Genomic DNA, 14,234 nt, shown 5'->3' with positions numbered 1-14,234 from the left:
AGGGGCTTGTGCAGTGCGTACCTTTAGCGTCTGGTCTCTCCTCTTTGGCAAGACATGTATGTGAGATCCACGTGTCTTGCAGAATGAATCAGTAGCTCCCTCGTCCTCAGGGGCTGCATATAGAACGTATTGATGAATTCTACCCTTATTGCATGCTTTATAGGTTTGGCCAGTGCGAATAACACTGCCAGGAACATTCTTGTGCAGGTATTTTGTTGCTTTCGTGTGTACGTTTTTTGTACGGGTTATACCTAATGGTGGCATTGCCACATCAAAGGGTATGTGATTGTAGTTTTAGTAGATTCTGCCGAAGGTTTTCAAAGGGGTTGCACTGCAGGGGGGGGATACGGGACTTCCTATTGCTCCGAATCCTCACCTGCATTGTAGAGTGTCACTGAGCATGTCAGACATCTCATGCTGGTTTTATTTTTTTTATTTTATTTTTATTTTTGGAGACAGAGTCTCACTCTGTTGCCTGGGCTAGAGTGCCGTGGCGTCAGCCTCGCTCACAGCAACCTCCAACTCCTGGGCTCCAGCGATCCTCCTGCCTCAGCCTCCCGAGTAGCTGGGACTACAGGCATGCACCACCATGCCCAGCTAATTTTTTTCTGTATATATTTTTAGTTGTCCAGATAATTTCTTTCTATTTTTAGTAGAGACGGAGTCTCGCTCTTGCTCAGGCTGGTCTCGAACTCCTGTTATGCTCGTTTTAATTTGCATGTATGAGATGGTTAATGAAGCCTGGCTTATTTTTAGTGTGCTTTTTAGGTATTTGGATACCCTCATTTTGAAGTGCTCATTCTAAGATTTTTGAGCATTTTTTTCTCCTGTGTTTTCCTTCATCTTTTTTTTTTTTTAAAGGTAAAATCGTCAAACCCATATGGAGTAACTATTGAATTCCCCTCCACTACTTACTTTTTCATTCCCTAAATGGTATCCTTTGATGAACAGAAGCTCCTAGTTTAGACTGGTTCTTATTTCCTTTCTAATTAATAGGTTTTATTTACTGTTTAACAAAACCTGTCCCTAAACCAAGGTTGCGATGATACCCACCTGGGATATCTTATGCAAGTTTTATTGTTTCTATCGTTTATGTTTGTTTTAGTTCATTTGGGCTGTTGTAACAAAACACCACAGACTGGGCAGCTTATAAACAACAGATATTTATTTACTGCTCCCAGCTCTGGAGGCTGGAAGTCCAAGATCCTGGCGTGGCAGAGGCTGTGTCTGGTGGGGACTCACTTCCTGGTTCATAGATGGCGCCTTCTCACTGTGTCCTCACATGGTGGAAGGGGCGAGGGAGCTCTCTGGGTCCTTTCTTGACAAAACCATTTCTCCACTATTGTGTCATGCTTTCATTGTTTTCAATCAAGGGCCGGAATGTGGGTGGATCTATTTTTTTGATTCTCTTATCTATTTCCTTGTTTGATTTTTCCCTTCTTGTATCAGTGTCATACTGCCACGATCACCATGGTGTTGAAATAAGTCTCACTACTGGTAGTGCAAATCCTTCAACTCTGTTCTTTCCCTGTTCCTTTGGGCCCCTTTAAATTTCTGTATGAATATGAAAATCAGCTTGAAAAATGTCTTTCTAAATTAGAAAAACGAACTTCTGGGATTATATTGAACCTGTAAATCAGGTTAAGGAGGATTAATATCTCCAATTTATTAAGTCTTCCAGTCTGTGAACTTGGGGCATTTCTATACTTATCTAGACATTCTTTAATTTCTCTCAGTAATGTCAATTTTTTTTGGTAGCAGTCTTGCATATATTCTGCTAGTCCCATTTTTAGTTTTTGAGGCTATTATAAATAGCATCATTTTAAAAATTAATTTTCCTGCTGTTTGATACACAATATAGAGAAATACATTTGAGTTTTGAATCCAGCAACTTCGCTAAATGTTTGCATATTAATAATTCTGAGATGCTGCCTGGATTCTTTTGGCTACTCTATGTGCAAAATTACATCATCTGCAAGTGAAAAACCGATAATTTCTTAAAATCTTAAACATACACCTACTCTGTGATTTAGCCATTCTGCTCTTAAATATTTACTCAAGGGAAATGCAAACATACGCCCGTACAAAGACAAATACCCATTTTATTTGTATTCTAATAACCCCAAACTGGAAACAACCCAATTGTCCATCACCCAGTGGATATATGAGCAAATTATGGTGTTTTCCTACCATGGAATTAAAAGGACCTTTGCAATTTAAAGGACTAAACTATTAACACACACAACAACACTAATACATCACAAAAATAATTATGCTGAATGAGTGAAGCCAGACAAAGGATAATGTATAATGTATGATTCCATTTATACAAAATTCTGGATAATGTCAAATAATCCATAGTGGTAGAAAAGAGATTAGTGGTTCCCTGGGAATGGGCACAGAGATTATTAAAGGGACACTAGGAGACTTTTGAGGGTGGTGGATATGTTTGCTGTCTTGGTTGTAGTGACACTTTCATAGGGGAATACCTATCTCAAAATTGGAAAATTTGCACAATTTGAATATGTGCAAATTTTTGTCTGTAAATTATACCCCAAGAAAGCTGTTAATGAAGCAAAACTAATTTAAAGTCACTGTGTATTTTTGGCGGATTGATCTTATTGCTGTAAAATGTTTCTCTTTATCACTGCTAAAGTTTGTTTTAACTCTTTCTTTTGATTAATGTTCATATGGTATGTCTTGTTCCATATGATTACTTTAAATGTTTCCATTTATTATACCAAAGCTGAGACTCTTTGAGAAGCTTAAAGTTGGGTTTTGTTTCCCATTTTATCTACTCAAATACCTTTTGCCTTTAATGTGGGGTAGTTTGTTGACATCTAATATAATTACTGGCATATTTATGTTTAAATCTATCTCTTGGTTTACTACTTATTGTCACCTGGTTTAAGGACCTTTTTCTCTTTTATTGTGTTCCCTTGGATTAATTATGTAATTTTAGTTATTCTGTTTTTACCTTTATTTATACATTAGTTTTGTATTTCTATGATTTTTTAAAAATATAGTTACCTGAAAATTACAATATTCATTCTGAACTTCTTTTTTTTTTTTTTTTTTTTGAGACAGAGTCTCACTCTGTTGCCCAGGCTAGAGTGAGTGCCGTGGCGTCAGCCTAGCTCACAGCAACCTCAAACTCCTGAGCCCAAGGGATCCTCCTGTCTCAGCCTCCCGAGTAGCTGGGACTACAGGCATGCACCACCATGCCCGGCTAATTTTTTCTATATATGTTTTTAGCTGTCTATATAATTTCTTTCTATTTTTAGTAGAGATGGGGTCTCGCTCTTGCTCAGGCTGGTCTCGAACTCCTGAGCTCAAACGATCCGCCCACCTCGGCCTCCCAGAGTGCTAGGATTACAGGCGTGAGCCACCGCGCCCGGCCCATTCTGAACTTCTTATCATCTAATAAATTTAGTACTTTTTCCCACTTCCTGGCCATAGAAGAATTCCAGAAGGCTTTGACTCTGTTTATTTCTGTATGACGTTTTGTGCTCTTGTCTTGTATTCTAATCCTGTAGCTATTTCACACATTTGGTGCTCACTGCATTTGATTTTTATGCCATGTTTTGTCTTCTCTTCTTCTTGTCATCAGTAATAATTTTCTTCTCCTCAAAGAACTCCCTTTATTACTTTAGTTTGGGGCTACTGCTGAAAAGTTATCTCAGAACGTATATCTGAAAATCCTTTTTTTTTTTTAAAGCCTTCATTTTGGACCATACTTTACTGACTGTAAAATTCTTTTTTGTCACTTATTTTCAGTGGCACGCTGAAGGTGTAATTTCAAATCTTCTGACTTCCATTATTTCTCCAAGAATTTAGTTGCCAGTCTAATGTTTGTATATTTGAGTGTAATATGTCTTTTTTACTCTAGCTGCTTTTAAATTTTTTCTCTTGGCTTTTGGATTTTTTGTATTAGCTATGATAATGGTGTGGGTTTTTTATTCTTGTATTTATCCTGCTTGGGGTTTACAGCAATTCTCAAAAGTATATTACTTCTACCTCTTTTCTCTTTCTCTCTCTCTCTCTTCCCACTTCGCTCCCTTCCTCCCCTATGTTTTTGTAATTCCAATTTATTACAGTAGAACTTTCCACTGTATCCCATATATCTATGTTACAACTTTCTGCATTTTCCGCCAATCTATCTTTCCACGCTTCAGTCTACTGACCCATCTTCCAGTTAACTGATCTTCTCTTTCACCATGTCTAATCAGTCATTAAACCACATCCAGAGCCCTTAGTCTCTGTTATTGTGTTTTTAATTCAAATAAACATCAGATTTTCGTGAGTGGGGTTCCAATATCACATTGAAATTCTGTATCTTTTCCTTCATCTCATTTAAAGTATTTCTCACATTTAATTCATGTCTGATAGATTATATATCTGGGTTTCCTGCGGATTTTGTTTTGTTTCTTTTATTCCATTTGGTCTTGATATTCACTCATTTGGTCTTGTATGAATATTATGTTTTTCAATTGAAAGCTAGACATTGTGTGTGAAAAAAAAATGCAAAGATAATTTGAAGGTCTGAATCATAATATCATCACCTAGAGAGGATGTTCTCTTTCCAGGCAGGAAGTTTTTATTGAGGTGGTTTGTCTAGGCCCCATCTAAGTTTGAGCTGAAGGGCAGCTTCAGCGTTTATGAGGACTACTCTATGTCTTTTTTTTTTTCTTTTTCTTTTTTTTATTTCAGGACATTACGGGGGTACAAATGTTTAGGTTCCATATATTGCCTCTGCCCTGCCAGAGTCAGGACTACTCTATTTCTGATGCTCCCATCAGTAAAGTCCCGAAAGAAAGCTCGTGGTGTTTACCACGCTTCATTCTTGATATCTTCTCATTTGGAATTCCTCAGCCTCTTAGCACAGCTCAACACACCTTTCCAGCCTTTTGTTTGCCTTGAGCAGAAACACAGAACCCAATGTCAGGCTCACCTTTCCTAGTCATCTCTGATATCTTGACTCTTCATTTTTTTCTGCCTTGGTGGCACTCTGATGTGTTTTAAAAATTATATGTGTGTGTGTGTGTGTGTGTGTGTATGTGTGTATATATACATATATATATATATATATATATTTTTTTTTTTTTTTTTTTGTCCAACCTTTTTCGTTGTCCTTGGCAGGAGACTTAGTATAGAACAAGCAGCTTCTCCAATTGCCGAAGGTTGAAAAATCTCACGTCAGTTCCTGAACTGATTTGTGTATTTATATTTTTAGCATTTACACTTCCGGCACTGATAACTTTCACAACTTTGTAGCCCGTAACACACGGGGCTGCTTCCTTCTTATTCACGCTAAATTTATCTCCTTGGGTGATGGCTGAGAGCATTCTGTGTTCTGTGCGTGTCTGTTCCGCTAGTCCGGCTTAGTGGTGTCCGCTCTCAGCTGTCATCTTCCCAGGCTGCAGTGGGTGCTTATGAAGCTTCTCTGCGAACCTCAGCCTCTCTCTCCGACGAGCCAAGAATTCATTTTGGGATCATCTCCAATTTCAGATTCTCCCCTCTCAAGGTGACCCAGTCTTGAGTCAGGCTTTTAGGGGATGAATCCGTAGAATAGTTGTTACCTGAGGATAAAAGTAAACGCAGATTGTAAAAAAGTCACATTTTATATTCATGAATTCACAGGCTTGCCAAAAATGATCTTAAAAGTCAACTTGGCACCGTGCTATTGTTATAGTCTCATCTAGAATTTCTCTCTGCGTGGTACATAAAGAAGGAAGTCTCTGCTTGTTACTAGGAAGAATAACGGGGGTGTTTATTTACAATTTTGTTTTTTTTGTTTTTATTTCAGTTGTGAACATTAATTGTTTGTAAGCAAGCCCGTGGGTCTTGATTAGAAGTATTAGCAGGAGTTGACTGAATGTCCCTTCCCGGTTAAGTTAAATGGGTGAGATTACAACACATCTGCAGAAGGCAGGCTGGAAAGTTGTGTCATTATTTCATCCTTTGTAATCACGCATAAAACCCTGACTTATATCCCTTCCAAGGAAGGATTACATTTCCTGATTGGCCCCAAGGAATTTTATTTCTGTGTCCTTTGTTGAGAGAAATTAGGTGACAGAATGACACTGACATTTTCCCTAAGCTGATTCAACTAATCCTTTTTTGAGCACTTACTCTGTTTGCCCGGGTTAAATGCTTCATTTGGGCTTCACGACAAATTCCTGTGCCACATGTTCCTAAAGAAAGTGAGACTTAGAGAGGATAGGTAATGTCTCCAGGTCCCTGACCCCACAGGTGTCAGCATTGGAATCTAGGGTGTCCCTCTACCAACTCTGATTGGAGAAAGTATTAATTTTTATGGGAGTCATGTGTTTGTGATGCTAATACAGTTACGTCATTCATCATTTCTTCCCAAGTTTTTTTTTTAGTGTTTTGCAGACCCTGGAGACATAGGATGTGTTAATGGTGTATACTGCACACGCATTACAAGCAAGGTTTCACAGTCAGAGAGGTGTGTGCTGAAATCCCGCTCTCTCACTTGCTAGCTCTGGTATGTTGGACAAGGACCTCTGCAAATTAGACTTTTGCAGCAGCAAGGGGAAGGATCAAACTCTCTCCCTCTTAGGGCTGTCAGGATTAAAAGGAGTAATGCTAAGAAGCTTATGAGTGGCTGGGCATGGTCGCTCACTCCTGTAATCCTAACACTCTGGAAGGCTGAGGTGGGAGGATCACTTGAGCTTAGGAGTTGAGATCTAACCCTGTATGCCCTCAAGAATTCTGCAGCGTGCTTGTGGTGAGAAACCACAGGATATGAACATTCTCTTCCCTCTGTCACAGACACTGATTAGGTTAACTGCTTTGGACCTTTTAGGGACCTCATCTTGTGGACACAGGCTTGTTTTTTTTGACCTTGTATTTCTCAGGGCAGGTTAGCTGCTGTAACAAACAGCCCTCAGATAAGGAAAACTTTGTTTTGTGTGTGTGTTGCAGCCAGCTGGGATGGCCAAGGTGTGCTCTGGTCCATGCGGTCTCTAAGGGATCCAGGACCCTCCACGTGTTTGGTTCTACCTTCTTCTAGGACGGCCCTTCTAAGCTGAGACTCCTTGGGAGGATTACGCCCTCCAGGCTGAAGGCAGCCATTGTGCCTAATGTGTTAGGTTGTCTCCTCTGCACCTAGGGCAGTGTTAGCTCTGTGCCATCCTTGGGAGAGTTGAGAAAAGAGTCACCTAATTCATTTTCAGTAGACTTTTATTTCCTTGTGGGATGCATTTAAGATAGCATAGAGGGATCTTGGTCTTCGCCTGACTGGTAGAAGAGAGAGTCGAAAAAGCACATTCATGCTATCCGCCCAGTCTGGAGGTGACGCATATCACATCTGGTCAACCCACTTGGTGACAATACGTCATATAACCCTGCCTGGGTGCAAGGAGGCTGCAAACTGCAGCGAGGTTTGAGCCTGAGAAGAAAAAGAAGAAGTGGAGATAGGTATTAGTGAGCACGTCACTCTGCCCAAGACCTCTAGTCATCAAGCCGGATGTGCGTCACGGAGACAGAAGAAAAATAGGTTGGATATTTTCGATGAAGCTGCATTTATTTGCGTGAAGGTTTAACCTAACTTGTCTTTGCTCTTTTTCTTTATGACAGATGATAGGTTGCCCTGAAATTGAGACCTCTCCCGGGATAACGCGTGATCCACTGTCACCACCCTCCCCTCAATTTGCAGACCTCACAGAGACTCAGACTGCCTCGGTATACCTCATTTATTCTATTTTCACACATCCAGCTCTCTTACTGCTTGTTACTTTAGGGTGTCTATGTCCATGACATACCAAAGAGGGCACCATATGTTTTTTATTCCTCCCATATGAATAGTTTATGAATGGTTCTTTTAGCCTGGAGTAAGTTGTACCATGATTAGTCTATTTTTCTCTTATCCACTCAGAGAAGGAATCTGGTTGGCTGTTCAAACTTATTTCCCTCTTCGTTATTGTATACCTGTTGGTTATTTGTTCATTCTCTTCCACCATGCTTTAACAAGGATTAGAAAACAGGTACAACATCAAGATGGCATCTCTGTCTCCCTTAATTAAAAAAAAAAATGTGCTAGGAATTTTTACCCATGTCTAAAATCAGTATTTAAAGAGTATCAATTTTATTTTAATTCCCTTTTTTCCCCTCTAAGTTTACCCTTATGAATCTGAGCTTCTTAATTACCACATATGATCAGAAGATGGACTCTATAGACACCGTTTTTTTTAGTGAGAGACTAACTTAGTAAAATGCTTTTCTGTAGGCCATTGGTACAAACTAATCGAATCCCTCTCTGAAAAGTTACTCACAGAAGAACTTGTAGCATCTCATCTTGTATAAGACACTGTGGGTCGCCCGTGAAACTCAAGGAGATGTAGAGTTCAGCTTGTTTTGCCTTCCCAGAAAAGAGTGTTGAGGGGCAGCCCTCTTGTTTGACCTGATTTTGCCCAAGATAAAGTGTTCCCTGTCACTTAGGTTAAGACTACAGTTCCCCGCAGCCTACTGCAGACTAACGATGGAATGGTTGTGTTTCTAGCACCCTGCAAATAAGGCTGAAAGGGGCCCATACGAGAAGACCTTGGAAGCAAGCCACGAGCCCCCTGCTGAGTTCACCAGGGACCCCAGTCCCCAGGACGCTTTGGAGGTGGTATCCAAACCCTTCCCTTGTCTGACACTCCTGACAGAGCCCCGTGGCCCCCACTGCGGCCAGCCACCTGCTCGCATGAGCTGTTACCTTTATGTTCAACCTCATTCTGTTTAGATAAAAGTCTGCCTGCCTGTCCTCGTACTTCCGATCCACCTGTCTTCTGTCTCGTGTTTGTCTGGGATGGTTGGTGGACTCCCTTTCCTGTCTTCAACTCTGGTCTTCGTGTTCTTTCTCTCTTTCAAAGCTGTTCTGCAAAAGTTCATTTATGGGAAGCAGAGGGGCTATGGAAATTAACACACAACAATCCACTTTCTGAAATGAAGAAAACAGAAGCTGGAAAATTTGGGGGATAAATGTTCGAATGCAAATCGAACATGCAAATGATTTCTTCTTTAAGGATGAAAGATGCGTTCTTTCTGTTCCTTCCTCTTGCAGATGTTCTCATCTTAAATTGCATTAACGCATTTAACGCAAGTAATTGGCAGCTTTTTCTTTTTCTAAGCTTGACCTAATAACGCCTTTTGGTCTTTAAGTAATGGTAAGTATAGCTCTAGAGCTAGGTGTTGGGGGTCGACTGAGGGTTAGTGATGCACATGTATTTAGAGTGTGACCTAGTGTCTTATAAATATTTTCATTCACTAAATGCTTGCGCCAGCACTCACCCTTGGAGAAAATGTGAATCCTTTTTCTCATTGTTACCTGGTAAATCTCGTAAATGCCAAATGCAGTATTTTGAATTTATTTCTAGAGCTGTTAGTGTCAGTGTTTCTTCTGAAACTCCACTTGTGCTAACATGTGAGTGTATCCCTTCAGCGGGACGGGCACTTGCATAAGGATTCTGAAATTCTAGGAGTCGGATCTGTGGATATTAATGGGTGGCACAGGCCTGAGGTTGGGCAGACCTACCTTTGGCAGCTCAGCCATGTGATAGGTTTGGGATCTCAGGGGAGTTCGCTGCCTTCTCTGAGCATCCAGGACATGGAGACTGGATTACCCACCTCAAAGAGGGGTGATAGATTAGCAACTGCCTGACTCAGAAACATTTCAGTCATTTCTTTGCTAACTGGGGGCACTTTGACCTTCTCCTCCCATGTGTCTCCACTGTCCTACAGAGGATCCTTATATAGCATCTTGTATAATACCCCACTTCATTCAATCAAAGGTGTTTATTGTTTGCTGGGATACTCATCTCTTGTTAACACGAAAGTTGCAATCACTGTGCAGTTTGGTCCTGCAAACTAGTATGGAGTGGGACACCATGGGTCCTGCTAATTCCAGAAGGATTTAATCCTCAGGAACTTCATAGATATAAATCTAAGTGCTCTTTGAGGAGAGAAATGCTAAGATACCCCGGAGTGGACTTTTTTTTTTTTTTTTAATTCTTGCTACCTCTTTGACTAATAGTGTGGCTGATTTTGAATAAAATGCATGAGACTGAGTATAGAAAACAGAACCTTATGTGCAAAACCCTGTAAAAATACTGTGATAAATAACTAGAAGAGAAAATACCATATGCCCAAGTGGCATAAAGACTATAATTCATCTTTTTGTGTATCTGTCGCTATGTATCATCTATCTACCTATATGTCTCAATCAGCTCTGTGTTTATCTCTGTGTCTGTCATCTACCTATCAATCCATCTAGTCTCTATCCATCCATCCATCCATCTCGGTAGGCAGATGCTATATACATGTGTGCATGTCTGTTATTGTTACTACTCATAAAAATTTAAAGAAGTCCTTTATACTACCCACAAAATTTTAAAAGTCTTTTTCTAGTTCTCGGTAAGAAGCATTGAAGCAGAAGTATTTATTATTTCCATTGACCCATCTGACTCTCAGACAAAAGTAAGGTGTGCATGTGTGTCTGTTTGAATTGACACACTTGTGTATTTATATATTTTCTCATATTTACCCCTTAAGAAGACAGAAACTGTGCCATCAAAAGCAGAAAATTACTTGAATTATTAATGAAATGCTTTTGCCAACCAGTCCTAATTACTACGGGCTTTATTTACATGAGGTGAACATTTTCCTCATGCAACCTATTTTGGTTATTTATGGTAATACAAACCATAGTGGTGTTGGTGCGTGGGAAGTATTGCATCAGTAATGTGTGTGTGTGTGTGTGTGTGTGTGTGTGAAATGGTTTAGAAATTAAAACAATTCTTGGGAAAAAGGGAACACAATTACATTTTATAAAATTTCAAAAAAAAAAAAAAACTTTAAGCAAAAAAAATCTATGCCTGTTCTGTTAAATCTAGAGTGTATTTAGTTCAGAAGAAACACATATGCAATTACATTTTATAAAATTTCAAAAAAAAACTTTAAGCAAAAAAATCTATGCATGTTCTGTTAAATCTAGAGTGTATTTAGTTCAGAAGAAACACATATGCAATTACATTTTATAAAATTTCAAAAAAAAAAACTTTAAGCAAAAAAAATCTATGCATGTTCTGTTAAATCTAGAGTGTATTTAGTTCAGAGGAAACACGTATGCAATTACATTTTATAAAATTTCAAAAAAACTTCAAGCAAAAAAAAATCTATGCATGTTCTGTTAAATCTAGAGTGCATTTAGTTCAGAGGAAACACGTATGCAATTACATTTTATAAAATTTCAAAAAAACTTCAAGCAAAAAAAATCTATGCCTGTTCTATTAAATCTAGAGTGTATCTAGTTCAGAAGAAACACATATGCAATTACATTTAATAAAATTTCAAAAAAAAAGAAAACTTTAAGCAAAAATAATCTATGCATGTTCTGTTAAATCTAGAGTGTATTTATTTCGGAAGAAACGTGGTAAGGATCAGTTCTGTCTCCTGGAGACCTGAGAGGCGTCTTTTAGCAGAGCCTTGCAGTGCAGGGATGGGACAGTCTCTCCCTTGGTGACACACAGGTTCCAACGCCGTGTGCTGTTGACGTGTCTCCCCCAGGTGGACCTGGCCGTCTCGGTTTCCGAGATTTCCATCGAGGAGAAGGTGAAGGCGCTGAGTCCCGAGGAGGAGAGGAGGAAGTGGGAAGAAGGCCACATCGACTACATGGGCAAGGACGCCTTCGCCCGCATCCAGGAGAAGCTGGACCGCTTCCTGCAGTGAAGCCCGTGCACCCGCCATGCGCGGGGTGTGCTGAGACTGCACTCCGGTGGCTGTGCAGTCCTGTTCCTGTTCCCTGGACGTCTCCTGTAATCCCCTCAAGGGGAGACGCTGTGAATCCACGTGCCTCTGTTTGTGGTTAACCAACTCGAGTGCCTCACATGAATTCCTAGCTTGCCGCTCTCCCGCTGGGGCAAGCCAGCCATGGCTTCTGGGCTTTCCCCAGAGGTCAGCGCTTGTTTGAGCCTTGTCGGCAAGAGAGAGCGGGAATAAAGCTTTAGTGGACCCTTGGTGGTGGTCTCTGCTCTTGCTCGAGGGATGTCTGCCTAGAAGTCGGTGGAGGTGTCTTGTGCAGGCAGTACCTGGTGCCTCCCAGATAGCGTCCAACCTCACTGCAGATTTCCTTCTGTCCCTAAGCTGATGACACTAGTGTACATATTTCAAGAATGAAAGGCTTGTTTTCTTCAGGGCTAGACGATTAGATGTCTTGAGTTTGTCATTTAGATTTTGCAAAGGATATCTCAGAAAGCCCATAGCTGCTGTCTTGCTGCTTTAAATCCTGACTTCCCAGTGCTGTTGTCAGAAATCCTAGTGGGGACGTACCAGGGACGTTTGGGAGAAAGATTTCAGGTGGCTTTGGGGGGATGTCTTCTCTTCTAGACTCATTTACTTCCTGGTTTAGAAGAATTGAGGGTTCACCTGGAATGATTTATGGCAACGACTTTCTTGCAGTAACAGGACCTAGAGCTACTCTGTGCTCCAGGACAAAATGAGTTTGCAGTCAGTCACTCTTGAGTGTTCTCGGGTTGGTGTCTGACGCCCTACCTCAGTTCTCAATAGCTTATTGAATCACTGTTCTCTTCAAAGCCATGTCAGCTCAGATCTCTCGGGAGAATTCTCAGTTTTATGAGGCAGGACGCTTTATTCCACGAGAAACCCTGCTCTTCAGAAATATCCTCATTTAATGCATGAACAAAATACGCCGTGTGTCTCCCTGGGTGGTGGTTAGTGGCCACGACAGTTATCGTTAAAAGCGAGCGTCGTCATCAAGAGAGGAAAAAAGGCAGTTTGGGGAACATTGGAGAGGTTTATTTATCACGCACGTACTGTGGAAAAAGCAAAGCGTGAATTAGAGACAGAATTGGAAGGCGCTGGGAGGGCTGCGTCCTAGAGTGTTTTGGTTTGGTGGATAAGGGTGTTTAGTTTTATGTCACCTGAAACAGGTTAGCTTTGAGGGTATAGGCATCTGGGAGCATTTATGGCATTGTTTGTGGCGTTTGCTTGTCCAAGGCGTGGGATACGGAGACATTGTTTCTCTTTCTGTCTGGGTGGTTAGAAGCTGCAGTCTTGCTTGGCAGTGTGCGTGTGGTGTTTCAGGGGTTAGTTTATAACAAAATAGCCATACAGATATGACTTCAGGTGAGTCGGGAATCAAGCATCAGGGTGACACCGTACGATGTTCAGGGGAAAAAAGGTCCGGTGTGCCGTGCTGCGGTGTTGAGCTAACGGGGAAAGGAGAAGCGTGTGTCTAACGGACTGGAGAGGGTGCATTCTGGAAAACGAGTATTTGGGGCCATCGCTGCTTCTCTGCAGACGAGGACTCATGTTGGTGGGCAACAGTTTGCTGGCTCCAGGTGTGAGTTCAATATGCAATTCTGCTATGCATTCTGGGGTGTCATCGTCACACGTGGACGAACGCTAATGCATTTAAATTAAAATTTTTAAAAACATGGTGTGAGCTCCTTGTGCTGTGTAGTATGCGCGTGTCTCGAGAAACCGGAATCATATTTGACTTACGTGGAACAGAGGGGAGGGAAGGTGGCTGCCTTTTCCAGCAATAAATGTATTTATTTTTAATTTAAAAAATGTTTAATTGACACTTAATCATTGTGCAGATTTATGGGGTCCACGGTGACGTTTCGATGTGTGCAATGTGCAGTGATCGGACCAGGGTAATTGGCTTCTCCGTCGTCTCAAACCTTCATCATTTCCTCGCGGTGAGAACATTCCACGTCCTCCTTCTAGCTGTTTGAAACTATGTATTATTGTTAGCTATAATCATCCTACAGTGCTATGCAAACTGGAACTGCTCAAAAAATATTAATGTTATAGAAGTAAAAAGTAGAACGGAGGATAGTAGAGGCAGGGAAGGGTGGTAGGAGGGACAGAGAGAGATCTGTTAAAGGAACACAAAATTACAGCGAGGCAGAAGGAATACAATTTCAACAATAAATTTAAGGCCGGGCGCGGTGGCTCACGCCTGTAATCCTAGCACTCTGGGAGGCCGAGGCGGGTGGATCGATCAAGGTCAGGAGTTCGAGACCAGCCTGAGCAAGAGCGAGACCCTGTCTCTACTAAAAATAGAAAAAAATTATATGGACAACTAAAAATATATATATAGAAAAATTAGCCGGGCATAGTGGCGCATGCCTGTAGTCCCAGCTACTCGGGAGGCTGAGGCAGGAGAATCGCTTGAGCCCAGGAGTTTGAGGTTGCTGTGAGCT

The 14,234-nt window shown here is 41.0% G+C and overlaps 1 protein-coding gene across 1 annotated transcript in view; it reads left to right on the top strand.

The window, feature by feature from the left end:
• Window positions 1-13,807, top strand: part of GYG2 (glycogenin 2) — a 41,165-nt gene extending 27,358 nt beyond the window's left edge. Inside the window, exons 9-11 of the mRNA XM_069463098.1 lie at window positions 7,603-7,707; window positions 8,525-8,632; window positions 11,572-13,807. Coding sequence (XP_069319199.1) covers window positions 7,603-7,707; window positions 8,525-8,632; window positions 11,572-11,733 — 375 coding nt within the window. The 3' untranslated portion in view covers window positions 11,734-13,807. The remainder of the gene's footprint in view (window positions 1-7,602; window positions 7,708-8,524; window positions 8,633-11,571) is intronic.
• Window positions 13,808-14,234: the final 427 nt, after the last annotated feature.

The sequence above is a fragment of the Eulemur rufifrons genome, chromosome 30 (genome assembly GCF_041146395.1).
Source record: "Eulemur rufifrons isolate Redbay chromosome 30, OSU_ERuf_1, whole genome shotgun sequence".
NCBI classification, from domain to species: Eukaryota; Metazoa; Chordata; class Mammalia; order Primates; family Lemuridae; genus Eulemur; species Eulemur rufifrons.
Note: the sequence above shows the minus strand (reverse complement) of the source record. Positions and strands in the feature narration are given on the sequence as shown.